Source organism: Heteronotia binoei, chromosome 9, assembly GCF_032191835.1.
Source record: "Heteronotia binoei isolate CCM8104 ecotype False Entrance Well chromosome 9, APGP_CSIRO_Hbin_v1, whole genome shotgun sequence".
NCBI lineage: Eukaryota > Metazoa > Chordata > Lepidosauria > Squamata > Gekkonidae > Heteronotia > Heteronotia binoei.
The window spans coordinates 63,589,914-63,609,586 of NC_083231.1; the positions used below are offsets into that span (position 1 = coordinate 63,589,914).

General features: G+C 41.2%; 1 protein-coding gene across 2 annotated transcripts in view; it reads left to right on the plus strand.

Moving 5' to 3' along the window:
- MGAT4D (MGAT4 family member D) overlaps positions 1-19,673 on the plus strand; it is an 87,402-nt gene that overhangs the window by 47,375 nt on the left and 20,354 nt on the right. For both annotated transcript variants that reach the window (XM_060246722.1, XM_060246724.1), the window contains exons 3-7: positions 5,164-5,304; positions 9,851-9,984; positions 13,051-13,097; positions 15,129-15,242; positions 17,055-17,130. In XM_060246722.1, coding sequence (XP_060102705.1) covers positions 5,164-5,304; positions 9,851-9,984; positions 13,051-13,097; positions 15,129-15,242; positions 17,055-17,130 — 512 coding nt within the window. The remainder of the gene's footprint in view (positions 1-5,163; positions 5,305-9,850; positions 9,985-13,050; positions 13,098-15,128; positions 15,243-17,054; positions 17,131-19,673) is intronic.

Genomic DNA, 19,673 nt, shown 5'->3' on the forward strand with positions numbered 1-19,673 from the left:
TAAACAATATTCTGAGTAGTCTAAATTCGTTTACTTGAGATTTATTAAAAAAAATTCTTGATTATCATTTGGGGCATAGATATGTGCTAACAAAATTTGTTTACCTTCCATAGTAATTTCCACCAATAGGATTCTTCCATCTTCTGAAGCAAAGAAGAGTTGTGGGTTGAATTTATCTTTTACAAAGGTTGCCACACCCCTCTTCTTTTTGTTCAAATCCGTTGCCACAAATAAATAGCCAAGCTTTTTGTTTTTCAACAGATATTGATCCTTTGCCAATATGTTAGTTTGTTGCAGACAAATTATATCAGCTTCCAATTTTGCTAAATATTTAAAAGTCTTCCTCCTCTTTACAGGAGAGTTAAGTCCATTCACATTAGTAGAGACCATTGATGTCATTATGAACCTTTCTTATCACTATCTTTTTTAGACTGTAGCCATGTTAGGTATTTCTTTGCATCACTTGGATCTTCTTCCTCTGAGCTTTCTTCTTCCCCATCTTCCTTTTTTCCCCTCTCTTCTTTCTTCCCAAATTTCTCCAAAACATTTTCCCCCTTGAAGATTGAATTAATCCTGTGTCTTTTGCCTTTGAATGTGAAAAGCAAACCTTCTGGCATTAACCATGTATATGGTACTTCTCTTTTCCTTAGAAAAATTGCCACGGTATAATATTCTCTTCTCTTCTGTCTGTAATTCCTAACTTCTGCCCTTTAATCCAGATGCAAGTGCATCTTTCCATCTACTTAAACACCTGCAATGCAAACTATGAACAGCATCATTTTGCTTCCAAGTATCTGTAGACAGAGCTCTTTATGTTACAATATTAGATTTTCAAAGCTAAGCCTGAGTAGGAGAATCCTTCCTATATACAGGGCTTTTTTTTTTTTTTGAGCAGGAATGCAGTTCCGGCTGGCTTGGTGTCAGGGGGTGTGGCCTAATATGCAAATAAGTTCATGCTGGGCTTTTTCTATCCAAAAAGCCCTGCCTATATATGATTTTGACTATCAAAACAACACACAGCTTTTAAAACTAAGTTTAAAAGTAAAACCAGGTAGTCATAGATGTATAAAAATATAATGTCACATTCTTCTTAGAACACTTTCCTACTTAAGATATATCCAAGACACTAATATATCCAAGCCTTAGCTGACTTGCCTTTGATGTTGTAATAATGTGGATAGTAAGTAAATATATAAAATCAGTGAAAACAATTAACAGTGAAGTCCTTCTTTCTCACATCTATTCAATGGGGTTTGTTTCCAATAATACAATGGCACTATAAAGCACACTCCCTCTGAACCCAGTATATGATATACGCTGTTTTAAATGTTGATATTTGTTTTTCTGTCAACCAAAATACAACAGGGATATCAACAGTTTTATGTATGATTGCTGTAATTTCAGACCTGCAAGAAGCAAAGTATAAGACAGGGGTAGCCAAACTTGCTTAACATAAGAGTTAGAGATCTGAGAGATGCAAGACATGAATATCAAAGGAATATCAAAGGAATATCAGAGGCACACAATGTGTGTGAGCTACATGTGGCTCCTAACCCTCAGTTTGGCCACCCAGACTTCAGCCTGCCAGATCAGATTATCTTATTTTCTTTCTCCATGTGCATTGGATATTCCCAATTTGATATGGGAAGCAGGCAGCCAGGCAATTCAGATTATTTTGACCCAATTGGCCAGCAGCCTTGGCTGTGATGCCAGAGGGACTCATTTGCCTCCCTGTGAGGAAGGTAGGAAGACAAGCAGACCTGTTTGAACCTGTGATTATGGGAGGGATGGAGCTTGCTGTTTTAGCAGCAGCCCCTTCCCTGCTCTTGCCAGTTTCTGTCTGGCGACTGGCCCTCCCTCCTGCCCTGATTGTTATATAGGCATTTGCTGGTCGCCTCATGGTCTGAGGGGCCGGGTAGGAATTTTTTGATCCCCAGCTTATTGGCATGAATGTTGGAGTGTTTTTTCCGCCTACCCTGCATAGCATGTCAGTGGATTGTGGAATTGGCTACAGGGAGGGTGCTGTTAAATAGGCTGGTCACTTTAGTTCTGGCAGGTTTTTTGTGGTTGATGATCTTATGCGGCTAGGGGAGGACCAGAAAGCAATTCCCTCTTGTGGATTAGGGGTTAGGGGTCTGGCAGGATCAGCCTTTGAGTTGGACGACCCGGGATGGGAGAATGCAGACCATCCTTTGGGGCTTACCCGGAAGGTTCCTTCCATTGAGGTGGACGTCTGGTGGATGGACCTCCTGGGCTTTGTCGGCTTGCTAAGCTGGCCTGGTTGGAGCTGCGGTGTACAGCTCCGGCCAGGGGCTGGGTTGCTCACCCACTGAATGGCAGGGGAGGTGTCTGTTGAGACCCCTGGCCCTGACCAGGCCACAGTTTTGGTTAGCCTTTGCCAATATTATCTAAATTAAATAAAGTGGCCCTTAGTTTTATCCAACTTCTTTGTGTCTGACTCTTTATTCCAACTTGGGGGGCAACTACTGGATTCACCCTTGCATGTGTTACTACTGAGGCCCAAACTAGATGTAACTGTGGGGCTTCCATGTATTTAAATACAGAACAGCATAAATCATGTTGAATAATAGGAACAAAGTCCTAGACTGATTTCCCACTAGCCTTACCTTGCTCTCACTCTCCTCTTCTCAGCAAGGCTTCCCGTCAGATTTCGCACAGGCTGCCCCAAAGCTGCAACTTGCTCCGCCTCTTTTGCGCAGCAAACAAGATCCTCTAAAAACCAGTTTCTGTTTGACATGCAAAAAAGGCGAAGCTAGTTGCAGCCCCAGGGCAGATAGTGTGAAATACGACGGAAGCCCCACAGAGAAGAGGAGTGTGAGAGCGGCATAAGGCTAGTGGGAAATCAGTATGATTTTAAGAACCAAAGCATTGTGTGAGTGTGGAAAGCTTTGTTCTCACCCCAATTTACCTCCAGGCTGTGGGTTATTGTGTGAAATACCTTGAAAATAAGCCATGTTTTGCAATGCTGAAGGGAAAAAAATGATTGTGAAATAACTTGAAATGTTAATGTATTGGGGAAATTAGGGGTGCAGGAAACTTTTCATGCATTCTCATCTCCATTGTGTTCATTTGGGGAGGGAGAGAAACTTGTTTCCCAATTGCATCAAGAAAGAGAGACAGTTGTTTTAAAAAAACCCTCATTTCTTTAACTTCAATTCCAAATGTAAATTCTGTAAAGCATATACAAATCTGGTATACAGCATATAATATTAATTCAAAATTCAATATTTAAACATTATGCACAGTAATTTTATAAAGAAATCCTTGGTGGCACAGACTCAAGACCCATAACAAGGCTGGTTGGCTCAGAACAACCAGAAACAGCAATAAACTCAAACATTAAATACCCTTTCCCATCCATAGCAACTAATGTAACTGCCAATCAACTCCATGATGAGCATCTGACATACATTTAGAGTTGCTAGCCTCCAGGTTGGGCCTGGAGATCTTTGGCTTTTACAACTGATTTCCAGCTGGCAGAGATCAGTTCCCCTAGAGAAAATGGCTGCTTTGAAGGGTGGACTCTATGACATTGTACCACGCTGAGGCCTTTCTCCTTTCCAACCCCCCCTTTCCAGGATCCACCCCCAAAGTTTCCAGGTATTTTCCAACACAGACCTGGCAACCCTACATACATTTCTGATTTATACAACAGTGCCCAGCCCTTTCTTTCTTAAATCTTTCTATCTTTCACAGTCAAGAGAGTCAAGGAAACTCAGGAAGAGTTAAGATGACTAAGAGAGTACAGGAAGCTAGGTTCTGGTACTCCATTTAAACATTACCTGTCCTGCTAACAGAATGTTTCCTAAACAGAGTCTCAGAGCCGGCAGCTTTCCACCTGTACCCCTCATTTCCCCAACAGAAATAACTTATTTATTTATTTTTGATTTATATCCTGCCCTTCCCACAAAGCAGGCTCAGGATGGCTTATAGGATTTAAAATGCAGGCAATTAAAATTTCAATATCATATTTAAATCAGAATAGAAGTTGCCCCTAAAACACACACACACAAATAGAAGCCTTCTGAGTGGTGTCATGGTATTTTTAGCTCACTAGGCTGAGCTGACAGCAGGGGAGGCCAAAAGATGGAGATTTGGATATCCATTGCTTCAACTGAAAGCCCAGTAGAACAGCTCCATTTTACAGACTCTGTGGTGTTGCAGTAAATCCTAAAGGGCCCTGATCTCAGATGGGAGCTTTTTCACCAGGACTGGGGACAGGGCCGAAAAGCCCTGGCCCTAGTTGAGGCCAGTCAGACGTCCTTTGGGCCAGGGAAAGTTTTGGTTGCTTGACTGCAAAGTTCTGCATGGCACATATGGGAAGAGACAGTCCCAGAGATATGTAGGTCCCTGGCTGCACAGGGCTTTTAAAGTTAACACTAAAATCTTGACCCTGATCCAATACTCTACAGACAGCTGATGCAGCTGGTGGAGCACTGGCTGAATGTGAGCTCGCACAGGCATCGCCATCAGCACACGTGCTGCCATATTCTGCACCAGTTGCAGTTTTTGGGTCAAGGGCAGCCCTGCAAAGAGCGAGTTACAATAAACAGGTCTAGAAGTGAGCATTGCATGGATCACTGTAGCAAGGTCCTGGGGAGTGACTAGGGAGCCAGTTGCTTGACCAGCCAAAGATGATAAAAGCTGATCTCACAACCGAGGTAACCTGGGCCTCCGTAGAAGGTGAGGGATCCACAATAACTCATAGACTCTTCACCCTTTCCACTGGCACTTGAAATGTTAATGATCTAGAAAATAAAACACTTTCACAATGCTATTCATGTATATAAAAGAAAAAACTGACTCTTACATTTAACGTTGTTCTCCAGAAGTAAACCAAGCGCTACCAGGAAAAAAGTGGAAAACCCCATTCTATACTCCTGGTCTTGATATTGACTTATGGATCAGACTGAAGTACACAGAATAACTTTTCACTAAGGAAAGGGCAATCTTATAGTGTGATAAGTACATCAAACAAGTACTTGTAAGCATGCAGTTGAACCCATTGATTTGCTAGCACAGCATTAACAACCATTGTGTTATGCTTTTACAGTAGGTATATAATGCTGTCATTAAAGACAGTGTCAGTTATAACTGGTTAGATGTTGAAGAGTCAGTCTCTTTTCTTTCCTTTTTTCCAAGGCTCAGCAAAGTGGAAAATGTTGAGTGTCACCAACAGACTCCCAGTACATCTTACAAATATTCAGTACTATCTACCTCATCTCCAAGAGCATGAAGATGGCATTTACCCAAATGTTGTAATTGGACAAGGAAGAACAGGAGGTGAGAATAAAAATTAATGTTTGGTATTTTAAAAATTTAAATATACAAATGTGTCCTGCCTGGTCTAGCAATCTGTTGCTGGCATAGGGACTCTAATGCATAAAGTTCCTCTTTCTAAAACACTTTTAACTTTGTTAGAGACATTAGTTTCAGTAGAGATTGTTCATACCTGCACTTATTCCATTGATATGTGTGAAGAGCTCTGCCAGCACAAAAAATCTGTGCTCATACGAGGCCTGCAAAAACAATTCTTTGGATGGCAGGAACTTGTTTTAGTCCACTGCATCAGCTCACACAAAATTCTGGGATCATGTTACAGAATCACTGCTTACACAGTGGAGATATGCTAGTGTTGCCAGCCTACCTGTTATGACAGAGAATCTCCTGTCACCACTTCTGGGCTTTTTAAATGGCTCAAATGAGTGGTGGTGGGGAATGGGGGAAGATATCATTGATACGTCAGATAATGGCCACAACTCAGAAGTGGTGACACTGATGTCCTAGTATTTCTAAAGCATTGATGCCATCACTTATGGGTTTTAGCTGAAAATGAAATTGATATGTCAACAATGACATACCCTCCCCCCTATGCAGCACTCCCCAAAGTCTCCCAGGGGGTCCACGCATGTGACTGGTAACCCCAAGATTCACATATGGAGCTGTCTTGCCGGTGATGCCAATGGGGAAATCTTTCCTTGTGGGCAGATCAAGAATGAGTGAGCACTCTCACATGCTTAAGGAGGGATCTCAGGACAGACCAGCTTAAATAATGGTTTTGATTTCAAAATTTGACAGTAATTACTAACATTTGATTGTTGCTTGAAAATCTTAATTACAAAGACAGGCCAGATATAATGTTATGAATATTGTGTATGTTTTTTTTCTTTAAAAAACAATTTGTGCATAAAACTTAAGACAAAAGTTCTGTGCCTTATGTGTAGCTTGATATTCTTCAGTAGCCTCCCTCTGTTGTAGAAGAAGATGATGATATTGGATTTATATCCCGCCCTCCACTCCAAATCTCAGAGTCTCAGAGCGGCTCACAATCTCCTTTATCTTCCTCCCCCACAACAGACACCTTGTGAGGTGGGTGGGGCTGAAAGGGCTCTCACAGCAGCTGCCATTTCAAGGACAATTCCTGCGATAGCTATGGCTGACCCAAGGCCATGCTAGCAGGTGCAAGTGGAGGAGTGGGGAATCAAACCCAGTTCTCCCAGATAAGAGTCTGCACACTTAACCACTACACCAAGCTGACTCTCTTGTTGCATGTTCATTAGTATTTGGAGGAAATAATATTTATCATTTTACTAGAATTATGCCCTTTTGGACCAGTGGGCCCAAAGCTGCGTACATGAGCAATTTAGAGGGAGTTGTGCAATAGGGATGCCAGCCTTCAGTTGGGGCCTGGAAATCACCTGAAATTACAGCTCATCTCCAGATTACAGAGATCAGTTCCCTTGCAGAAAATGTATGCTTTGGAAGGTGGTAGACTGTGTGGCATTGTAATTCCACTGGAGTTCCTGGCCTCCCAGGCTGCACTCCCAAATCTCTAGGAGTTTCCCAACCTGGAGGTGACAACCGTACTTCTCTTTCTCCCACTGGTGGCCAGGGGAACCTTGCAACGCAATGGTGCAATACCCCTAATGAACAGCTGTAACAAGAGACTTGTAGAATTGTGCTTATACAAATCTTGAAGTAAAACAAAACTATACAAAAAATAATATTTTAAAGTTACACACCTTCAAACACACTCCTTTGGTGCACTACTACTGTGTTTTATTTTCACACCAACCCCAAGGTAAAGATGAGACCGGAACAAAGGTCATCCAGCAAACTTTATGGCTGAGCCAGGAATAGGATTTGGACTCCAATGCTCTCTTTACTAGGACACGATTTCAGTAGCACCTTTACAACAAAGTTTAATTCTGGGTATAAGCATTTGTGTGCATGCACATTTCTTCAAGTATTTGAAGAAGTGTGGATGTACATGAAAGCTTTTACCCAGAATAAAACTTTGTTCGTCTTAAAGGTGCCACTGGGCTCAAACGTTGTTTGGTTGCTTCAGACCAACATAGCTACCCAACTTAAGTTCTCTTTACTATACGCCCTAGTTCTCTGCTGTAGCATTACTGTGGTGAGTCAGGACCCCACAGGACAAACTGAGGTGGGCCACAACAGAGGCACAAACACCATTTTGTCTTTTTAACCAGGAAGACATAAAATATGTAAAAATATAATAAGAAAGGAGAAGGAAAGGAGAAAATAGACAAATGGAAATTAGACTTTTTAAAAATGAAAAGTAGGGTCCCTATAGCAAGTTGAGGTTAAATGTGGCCCTAGAATGAAAAGGATGATTGTGTATGACTAGTTTGGCAGCTCAGCACAAAGCTATTGTAAAATTCTGCCTAAATCCTTCTGTTTCACTGATAAAAATACTCTAGTAACATCTTAAAGAATTTGTGGCAGGGTATGAATTTTTGTGAGTCACTGACTCACAAAAGAAATACCCTGCCACATTTTTTAAGCCTTTAAAGTGCTACTTGGATTCTTGCTCTTTTCTACTGCTACAGACACAGCTACCTGTCTTGATCTATCATACTGATAAAAATGTGTGGGTTATTGCTGCTGTCTTTCCTATTTAGGGGGTTAATTTGCCCATAATGTCTAATTAAAAGAGATCTAGATATGAAAATCTGATTAAATAAACAGTGGGGGGCTGGGGACTATAAACTATATCCAAAATAAGGAAGTATCCTGACCAATATTCCCTCTAAGCTACAGAGTCTTGTGAGCAAAAATTCTACTTTGTGAGCTACTAACATTAAAGTTGTGAGCTACTGGCATTAAAAGTTGTGAGCTACTGCATCAATTATTGTGTTCTGGGGCCATCCTTCCTGAGCTAAGACAAAAATGTGTGAGCTGGAGGCTAAAAATCTGTGAGCTAGATCATTCCAACTCATTTAGAGGGAACACTGATCCTGACTGAAAAACTATTGGCTCAGTCTAGTAAGCTAGGGATTGCCAAGGACTTGGTATAAAGCAGTTATTCCTTACCTTTTTGGTATGGTAGTGACCCACAAGTCCAAGTGACCAATGTAAAAAAATTTTTTTTAAACCAACAACATGTACAAATCAAGAAAACTGTAAAAGCCTGGGACTTACTTTCACAGACTTCATTACTTGTCAGGACCCACAGGTAAAGAAACACTGATATAAAGCATGAATGATTCAGAGATGTCAGACTGATTTGTTATGTGGGACAGAGCTCAGTACCAATGCCTGCTATTGTCTTTTGATGTCTAAAAACACTTCACTCTCCAGGATATACAGACAGACTCACACTCTAGTGGTATCTGAAGGAGTGAGCTGCTATTGTCATTTGTTGTCTGAAGAAAACACTTCACTCTCCAATATATTAAAGACAGACGGACTCATATTCTGAAGAAGTGAGCAATGACTCGTGAAAGCTCATGCCCTGCCACAAATTTTGTTAGTTGTTAAGGTGCTACTCAATGTAATGTTCCCCTTCAGCAGTGGGTTCCCAGGATAGAGTACTCACTCAGGCACCCATTCTCAGGTCTATTCGGCAGAGAAAAGCAGTCTTGAAACATCAGCCATTTATTTGCAAGGAAGCAACTCCAGCAACTAACATTGTTAGCAAAACATACAGAACTGGAAACTGAAACAAGAGCTCCACCCAATAGGACCCGACCAAATAACACAGATACCAGAGAAGGAGCAGACTGTTCCATTAAATACAAACATGTATACAGTAAATATACCATACTGGACTCTTGCTCCCTTCCACTAATGAAGATGGCAAGCTGCGCTGTTAGAAGATATTGGATTTGGATTTATATCCCGCCCTCCACTCCGAAGAGTCTCAGAGCGGCTCACAATCTCCCCGCTCCCCCCCCCACATCTGTTAGAACTGGAAAGGGGGATCTCTCCAAGTGCCATGGGACTCTCCTCACTCTCTCTCTCTTTCACTCTCCCTGTTACTCCCTCTGCCTGAAGAAGCATGCTTGCACACGAAGGCTTATACCTGGAATAAAACATTGTTGGTCATAAAGGTTGTACAGCTCTCTCTCTCTCTCTCCTTTCCTCTCTCTTCGTCCCCAAAGGACAAGGAGGGAGAGGAGCCCTCAGCCAATCCAGGGAAAACTTGGCTTTCTTTCTCTCCCCTGGAAGCAGGAGGCTGGAGAGAGCTGGGTGAGCTGCAATGAAGGATGCCAGAAGTAGGAGGAAGCCAGTTGCTTGTGGGCCACATGGAAGTTCTGCAGGGGCCAGTCTCAGCTTGCAGGTGGTATGTCTGACACCCCTCTACTGCATCATGACCAACATGTAATAAAGTTTCCCCTCCTACAGAATAATTAAACTAATTTATTGATTTCTGTGATTAGGTCCATCATTTGTAGTGTCATGTTAAGAATATTATGTTGTGGTATCTTCTCCATTGCTGAATCATTACGATCAATAAAAGCAGTTGTATTTTGAACCAGTGCCACTTTCTCTGACCAAATGGCTGTAATTCCTCTCTTTGTAGTGTCCCTGGTAATGGGTGTTCCCACTGTGCGAAGAGAAAAACAAACCTATTTGATGAGCACACTGAATTCCCTTTTCTATGAGATGTCAGCAAAACAGAAGAATGATTGTGTGATAGTTATCTTTGTTGCAGAGGTAAGACAGCATGAAATTATAGTTAACAGAAAGAAAATGTTGGAATGTTGCTTATACATAATAGCAATCTCTGCTGTTTACTGGCTACCAGAGCTCTTTTATTTAACTGTTTTTGTATCAGCGCAAGTAAATCCCACCTTGTTCTCATGAAAAGTGAACTTTGGCTAACACCTCTAGTCTCTTTAATTAAAGGCAGGAAACAAATATGATGGGTCAGTCATATGATAGCCACAAAGTTTGTTTCTGGGTCTAAGAAGTGCTTAATTTCTTCTCCTCCTGTAGATGATGATACAATGTAAGCTCACATAATCCTTTCAGATATTACTACTGAGCATAAAAAAGTATTTCTTCAGAAAAAGTATCTGAATGACTTTTGGGTTTCAGCAACTAGTTTTCTGCAATAAAACAGAAGTGGGGAAACCCCCACAATGTTTGCAAGGGTATGATGAAACCTGATGAAATGGGAAGCCTCTTGCTTGATTTAAAAAGATGTATAATAGTGTAATCTTATCCTTGAGTACCCGCTGTGGGAGGACAGGATTGCCACAAAACTCTACTGCAGCAGCAGAATACATTAGGCTAGTGTAGCAAATTATACTGGTATAGTGATAATGTTACCATTGCACTGATTATATGTAATTCCAGCAGAACCATTACAACAACCAGACACCATTAATAAAAGGGTTAGAGATGTGGTGGATGAGGAGCAGAGGTAAGTTGGAATTGTATGCTAGCTCAGAAGGTGATTTCTACCTCCAGTGAAGGCAACAACAAAGACCACAAAAAGTAAAAACACTTCCTTTTGAGCTATTGACAAGTCCAGGATGCCTACGACTTTTTCTTCCCCACATATACCTTCCCGTACCATCATATAATATTCTGACTCTGCACCAAGCCTCAGCAAGATATTTTCAGGACTGGCACGCAATGTGAAGAAGCCCTGGTGTCTTCCATTATCACACTTCCTTTTATCACTGTCTTTCACTTGTCATCTCTCCAGGGCTTTTTTTGAGCAGGAATGCATAGGAATGCAGTTCCAGCTGGCTTGGTGTCACGGGGTGTGGCATAGTATGCAAATCAGTTCTGCCAGTACAATGTCATTACTTGGCTCAGCATTTCCGCTAGTGAAAGTTCTTCGTCTTACAAAGTGGTACTTTCCCCACCTTTCTGTTCTTCTGGAAGCCTAAAAGCTTCCTAAAATTCTATTCTTCCTAAAATTCTATTCCCCCATGCCCAGAAACAGGGATTTATGGAATTTTGGGCACCCACAGGAGTGGATGCACTCATTGGGATACAGCGTAATGACTAGTGGGTGACAGTGGAGTTTCCAGGAATACTCTTGGACCCCACCCCAGAACTTACCTGGACCTATGGAAACTCCTGGGCAGGTGGTGCAGGTCCTGCCACAGGTTGGAGCAGCTATGACAAACCTCTAGCAAGTTCTGCCAAAGAGCAGCCAAGCAAATGTCAGCTGGACCACAACGCAAGGTGATGTAGACTCAGTGGGGTGGTCACACCCACCATGCAGCCCAGAGAGGAGGTGAGGCTCTGCCACTGGGATATGATTGCAGGCAATCCCACAGATAAGACTAGCAGCATCCCCAGCCCTTCTCAGGATGGGAGAGGTCAGAGGAGAGGCACTATTTCCCAACCTGTGGGTCCCAGTCCCACCACAAAAATAGGTTGCAAAGCCTGTGAGAATAGTTTCAGACATTTGATGCTCTGTTTTAGGTGGGTCAACATAAACAGCAGCTGTGGTCATAGAAAATTGTGCTGATATTTCCATGAGCTAAAGAAGTATTCTTCCACTGCATAACTGTAAAATTTCTGTTGCAAACATTTTTTCCATCAGTGGTAGTGCAATTTTTGCTGATGGGGTTGCCAGCTTCTAGGTGGGACCTGGAGATCTCCTGAAATTACAGCTGATCCACTATGGTGGGTGGATCTCTGGTATTATAGCCAGCTGAGCACACACTCTTCTCCAAACACCACCCTCTGGACGCTTCACTCTACAAAATCTTCAGGAATTCCCCAACCTATAAATTCCCAAACTGTATAAACTATGCAGCACGAGTTATTGTGGATCACCCTAAAAGTCTAATACACCAAGCCTGATTTCAGCCTTTCTCATCCTGGAAATTTCAATATTACATCACCCCTGGTGTGCCATTTTAACTATGGAATATGTGCTAGGTACTGCATAAATACACCTGATACAGTGTTGTGCAGATTTTCACAAACACAATATACATGCATGGAATGATTGTACAAAAAAGAAAGCAGGATTGCACCCTCTGACCTCACTCATGACATCAGTATGATTTGCCAGATTTCTGACCTATGGACGTACAAGCATAGACTCATCCCTGCAAGGTGGGGTGTGGTATTCTCCAAACCCCCTCCCCCACAAGTTCTTGATCATACAGAAGATCTCTTCAAATGTTTGGCTGAATGTGCAGATGACGTATGGCAACAGACACAATCCCACTACCCTCTCTATATATACTTTTGAGTGTCTACACAGTGTGATCTCAGTAACATTTTAAGTTTGTGGTGAAATGCAATGTCATTGAACATATGCACACACTTGGCATGCCATGTGAATATGCCCTAAGTCTTTATTTTAATTTCTTATCCACTAGTTTGGAACACTAGGAAACTTTCTATAATGACTATCCTGAGGCAAGGAAACATTACTTGTGGGAATTTTCTCACCAGCAAGTTAGAGAAAGTGTGTGACTTTTTATGATGACTTCAGATAACCTTTCAATGATGAGAAACAAATCAAGGGGACATAGTTCATTGCACTTATGTAGACGGTATAACACTTTTTTGAGAGTACTTTAACACAGACAAATGTACATAGGTCAATATGCCTGTATAATAAAACCTGTAGTGAAGCAGCTCTGGAATGCTCAGTTCATCCACATAATAAACACAATTTTGCTACATTATTTTTTAATAAAGAAAATGAATGAACATTCAGATTTCCCAAATGGTCACATAGTAGAACTTCCAGATTCAGAAAATAACAGAAATATTGATGTTTTCTTTAACTTTTTAAAGGTGGATACAGAATATGTTAACAGCATTGCAGAAAACATTAGAAGCAGGTAAGCCTAAGCCTTCCATAGTGTCACAGTCTATGGTAGCTTAACATAAATCAAGTTAACATGTTCTTAAAAATACCTGACAAATAAATGTTTTCTGATCAATAGTACAGAGTTTCTGACTTGGATCCTAAGATTCTATCTATTGAGCAGGAGCTCCTGTGATGGAATGGCCTTTCCATCAGTGTAAGTGGGGGGATTTTTGCTAATTCCCATCCCCCTTCCTGCTGCAGACTCCCACTTTGCCCCACACTGTTCCTGGGGTCCAATGAACTATAGGAACACAGGTTCAGAAACACAGAAAGCAAAGCTGGCAATTGGCCATGAAAAAAATCTCCCGTTCCTTCAATAGAAGTCTCATATACAGAAATGTGCAGTTACTGCTTTTCATGGTACGGACTAAACAGTATTACCTGATTATATCAGTTTGCCTTGCAGCAATTAAAGGGACAGCTACAGAGACAAGTTTAAAAGTTGGTGAGCATAAGGTTGAAGTGAGAGGGAGGAGGTGGGAAAGTGACTTGCTTCTAGTGCTGTTATTCCTATTGCTTGGGATTCAAGCCACTACAGTGTAATGCATAATAAATTAAAGGGGGCTTATAAATAAAGTAACTAATGCCAATGTGGTCATGCATAACGCTCAAGGAGAGAGGGCAAACATTAGTTTTACCAAGTTTAGCTACTTCTTTTAGTTGTACATTAGTGGGTCTAGCTTATATTTCTTATCTTAAAGTATCTCTTAAAGAGCTCGAATTTGAAACTACTTCCCAAAGAATTTAATAGTGCAGGCCAAAGCACCCCCTGTGTACACAGAAGACTGGATTTAGTGACCTTAATGCTATGAAGCAAGGAACAATCTCTGCTGATATCTAGGCATTTCTAAAACCCTTTGTTTGGTTACTTGGAGCAGTTCTGCTTTTTTTGTAGGGACTGTGGATTTTTTTTTTTATAACTTTCCACTTTAATGTAATAAAGCAACCCATTTATTTGTGATGCCTATCAGTATAGAATAATTGTTCTTTGAAAGGCTGAATTCAAATGTGACTGTGGCTTTTCTGAGGCCCTTGTTATGAAATACAATTAAGGTCTAGATTACACTACAGTTTTTAGTTCCTTTTAAACTGTCCCCCCCCCCCCCCAAATGTATATTTTATGGAGGAGGGGGAGATGAAGTGGCTGCTTGTGCAGTAAAATAGGTAGGCAAGCCTGGAAGCTTTTCAAACAGATTTTACAAATGAAACATTGTATTCTTTCTTGCAGCTTGGTCATAGTAATGGAGCCATCATGTTTTAAGGAAAACTTAAATTCAGTGTAAGATGTAGAATAAAATGATATCTAGAGATATTAGTACCACAGTTAATATCTTCATTGCATTCACATTATATTTAATCCTGAACATGGCCTCAGCTGTGGATCCTAGATCATGTACAGGGAAAAGATATCTTTCTACAGAGCTGGAATAGTCCCCAGGTTTGTAGTAAAAATCTGAAAATCTTTCTGAAAGTTGAGAGAATGTTCAGTCTTTAAAAGATTAAACAAAAATGAGATCTCATGATGTTTGGCCACAAGATTTCAGCCCTCATGTTGAGAGTTGCCTAACAGATGCACTGGAAGGAGTGGGGGAGCTGGGAGGAAAAGGCAGCAGTAGCCATGGGAAAGAGGTATTGAATGCTGGCGATGTTTGCTTGGGAAGGGCCTGCCTCTCTGTTAGTCCTCTCTGCCTGCCATCACCACTGCCCTTGGCACACTGGGAACAGTGCTGACATAGCAGGCAGTTGGTGTGGGGAGGCTGGAAGATGCTGCTGCAATCCTGGTTGGTGGGACTCCTCCCCACCCCGAGTTTGCCACCTGCAGCAATTGCAGGAAGGATGCATGTGTGAAAACAGCAGGGAAGGGACAGAAGAAAAATGTGAGCTACCATCCTCCCTGAGGGAGCCAGGCAGGCACAGATGGCAGCAAGTCTACCCTATAAGTAATATGTGTATCTTTATGTCTGCTTGTAGAGCATACTATATTTTGTTTTTCTTTCTTTAGCTTCCCAAATGAAGTTCTTTCTGGAGCCCTGGAGGTTATTTCTCCTCCTGCTTCCTATTATCCCCAGTTCTCCAACCTGAAGGAAACATTTGGAGACTCAAAGGACAGAGTAAGGTATGAAAAGTAGCAAAACTTCACTGAACATTTTTTTAAAAATGAGGTTGATTTATTTATTTTAAAATATATATCTTACTTTTTAAAAAGAAACCAAACTGCAAATGCAAGCTAAAATCTGCACAGGCTAGAACCAAAACACCTATTTATAAAAGGTCCTTATTATAACCTTTCTGACAGTCACAGAAGTTCAGCAGATTTCTGACTCAGAAGGAACAATGAAACCATGGGGCCCCTTCCCAAGGAGCCCTAGTTTTGTCATAATGTGTTTCTTTTTTGACAGTAATGAAAGTAGTCAGAGTCTTTATTTCCCAGTTTCAATAACTGAGGGGGTACGTAGGAAGGAGTACATTCAGACATCTCAGACTCAAGCCATAAAAGTTGAAACTAGTACCAGGATTTTAGCTAAAAACTGGTAATTGGGGATCTCTTCAGACACATTCAGAAGACATGCCACCACATTCTTCAATGGCAGTGCTACATACAGTACTGTAGTAGTCAAGCTGAGAGACTACCAAAGCATTCAAAATGGGAGCTAATAAAATTAAATGTCAGTAGCAGAAATGGGCCCCCTAAGACCTGCACTGTTTACAATACTGTGTTATGCTGCACTCCTGTTTCCCCACAGTAAGGAAGAAAGAAAAAGCACAAATTCCATCTGGCCTGCTGAAGCTTCTTCCATTGTTTCCCCTGGTAGAATGCCTTGTCCTCCCAAGAAGGTCAACTGATCTTGCCAAAGAGGCCCCACTAGTGTTCTGGACCAGCACTAGCTTTGGTGTGGAGCTGTGCTGGGCTCCCTCCTGGTTGCTCCCTCACCCTCCCCTTTCAGGCAGCTGGGCAAGGGCTAACTGTGGCAGGAGCAGCAAGCAACAGGAGGGTGAAGGAGAGAGAGAGAGAGAGAGATGCTGCAGCTCCTAGTAGCTGTCCCTAGTCATTGGCTGTGAGGCAATAAAGCAGCAGCCTCAGCCACCCACTTGTCTATGTCTGGGTGAAGTGTGAGAAGAGGGAGAGAGGGAGCAGCAGAGGGCATCTTTTCAGCTCCCAATCCCCCTGAAGGTGGCTTGGGTAGCTAGATCTTTATTTTTCAATAAGATAATCAGCTTACATACTAGCCAAAGCTGGTGAAAGGCACACTTGGTCACAGCCAAGTACATTATCATCCAGGAAGAAGCACAGATCTAGGAGCAACCCAGCAATTAACAGACATATCCACCTGTCCAATTGGTGACCCATCCTAAATTTATTCATCTTGTCTGGATTGAGATTCAGTTCATTTATGTTCATCCAGCCCATTACTGGATCATTCCAGCAGCTGTTCCAGGATGACACCACTACACCACAGATGGAAAGGACAAAAAGAGCTGGGTGTCATTTGCAGATTGCAACAACCCCTGAAAATCTTTTCAAGCAATTTCATACAGAAATTTTTAAAAATGGAAGAAAATAAATTCTTGCAGAACCCCACAGGGTAATTCCCATGAGGAGGAACAGTCGTTTCTCAATATTATCTTCTAAACCCTTTCCCCAAGATAGAAGTGGATCAATGTGCCTCCTACTCCCAATTCATACAGTCTGTCTAGACAACAGTGTGGTTGATGGCATCGAACACTGCTTGAAGGCCAGGAAAGTCATTGGGTCCCATTCCCATCATGTAGATTATCCATCTACCAAATCATGCAAGGCAATCTCATTCTGAACTCCAGCCAGAAACATGATTGAAATGAGTCCAGATAAAAGTTTGTCAAGAAAGAAAGAACAGAAAGTATAAAAATAAGCTCTTTTTTAACATCAGAACTTATCGCTTCTATTTAGGTGGAGAACAAAACAGAATTTGGATTATAGCTTCTTAATGCTGTATGCCCAACCAAAGGGAACATTTTATTTACAGGTATGTTCAGCTGCTCCTTGCACACAGCTACATTGATTAAACTGTATTTTTTAAAAGAAACTTCTGGAATAAATATCGACTACTAATTACTCTTTTTTGGAGGGTACTTGCTGTGTTTCTGTGAATTTTAAGCCTCAATCAGGGTAGTATTTGAGATGTGCACAGTTATCACACAAAGCTGCCTTACTCTGAATCACACCATTGGTTCATCGTGATCAGCATAGTCAACTCAAATTGGCAGCGGCTCTCCATGATCTCAAGCAAAGGTCACCTATTGCTGGGTTCTTTTAACTGGAGATTCCATGGATTGAACCCAGGAACTCCTGGTTGCAAAGCAAAACCTCTTTCACTCTGTCACAGTCCCTCCCCAAGTGCATGGTGTCCATGTGAAGAACAATTTAAAAAGTATTAATTGAAAACTCATACTTTTCAGAAACAATGTTCCATATAATAAAGGCTTCTAATATGCTTCTCTCCAGCCTTCTCAAACCCTTCTGCAATGTCCTAGCAGCCTGATTGTCTTTTTGTCCCACATGCTGGTCTTGCTGATAAAATTACTAAATTTGTAACAGCAGTTTTATTTTATCATTTACATGACTGATCAACAAGGGATTGCACATCTCAAACCACAATCCTAAACTTACTATGTGATATTAAGTAAGTATCCCTGATTATACTGGAATATTGAGACAGGATGCTAATGAAGAAACATCTAACTGACTTAGTTAGAAACAGCCCCATCCTAATCATGTTTACTTAAATATCAGTGCCATCCTAATGAGACTTTATATCCTAAGTCAGTGCACTCAGAAGGGGGTAACTGTGTGTGTTCCGGTGCTTAACCAGTTCTTTCTTAGATCTTACTTTGCCTGAATAGTATGATTGCCACCACTTCTGTATGGTGCCATTCCATGCTGGTAACATTTGAAACCTGAAACCATGTGTGGTACAAATTATGTGATTACTTCCCATGTCACTAACGTGGCTACTAAGGGCAGAACTATGGTGGGGAACAATCATATCATATTCCCTCCTACATGGTTTCTGTGTTTCAAACATTACCGAAACAGCATAGGATGTAATCAGGGGAAGAAGTAACCACACTACTCAGGTCATGTAAGAATTGACCATTAGGACTAGAACATTAATTGCTTTTTCCCCCCCAGAAGGTCAAAAAGTGGCCTATAATGAATTATTAAAGCGTGAAAAATGACTTTACTGTAAATTCCAAATCCCAACATCACTTGCCACCAGGTTTCACATAAGTCCAAAAAGCAGTAAGCTATGAAGGTTATGCAAAATCCGATCACACCACCAACCTTCCATGCATGCAGTGATACATCTGACTGACTGAAGACTAGTGGCCATGTGCAGATTGACTCCTGAAAATAGGCCCTAAGAAAAGCAGTACACAAGGGAAACATCACAATGCTAGCAACTGGCCATGAAAAAATAAGGAAGATTCATAAAGACTAAAATATACAGTGATATGAAATAAATATGGTTATGAAAAATGGGCAGGGATATATTGAAATGTGTAATATTGCCATAGCCAGCCCATTATGGAGTTGTGGGAAAATGTGTAATTCAATTTTATCCCTGAATAAATCATAAGCTAAAGTGCCACTTGCAAAAGTGTTTTACACTAATTTTGGTTCGGATTAGACTGGGAAATGGAAAGACGGCCTAGATGAGAAGTTATTTGCATACCTTTTGTTCACTGTTTTTCTTTGGATAGATGAAGAAATTAAATTCACATGCTATGCATTCCTTAGGTATGGGGGGGTATGAGAAACCCTGTTCACATGCGTATCAGAGGAAGTGAAACAAAGTGAACTTTCCAAAGCAATTTAAAGAAATCAACCCTATTATCTGCAGCTTCATTTTTCCTATGGACAACTATGTCTCTCTCTCCCCCTCCCCCTTTAATGGAATTGTGTTTTTGTTAATCAATAAAAGATTGAGATTTAGAGCAAATTGTGTCAATATTTTCAGTGTAGTCATTCATATTTTCCGCAGTCCAGGGGAACCCCTTGAGAGATTTTTCGTCATGCCAGGGACCAGATAATGGGGCTGTATGGGAGCCATAAGAGCAGGCAGTCAAATCCCTCTTCACCTGGGGTGAATGGTAATTATTCTCTTTGTCCATTTAAGCTTCCTTCATCCTGAGATAATTATGCATTTCCACAGCTGAAAGCATCTTTGAGAAGCTCTGTTTCAGTAGTTGTTAGAAAGTGCTTTTTATCAACACTCAAGGGAGCTGAAATGAAAACATTAAAAAACGGCAGCAGCTTTTAGCATCTTGATTCAGAACTCATGCCAAAAAGTCGGGTGCATTTATTGGGAGTACTGTTTCACTTCAGTAACTAGCTTGGAGCTCACACCATCTCACAAGATGGCATTCCAATTTCTTGCAATTACCTTGCATTTTGTTTTTAAAAACATGGTAGTAATAGCAATTGAGGAACATTCTACTTGTTTCACAGTCATTCAAGAGATGTTAGGCAGATCAAGTAGCTAAAGCAAATAAAAGTAGTTTCAAT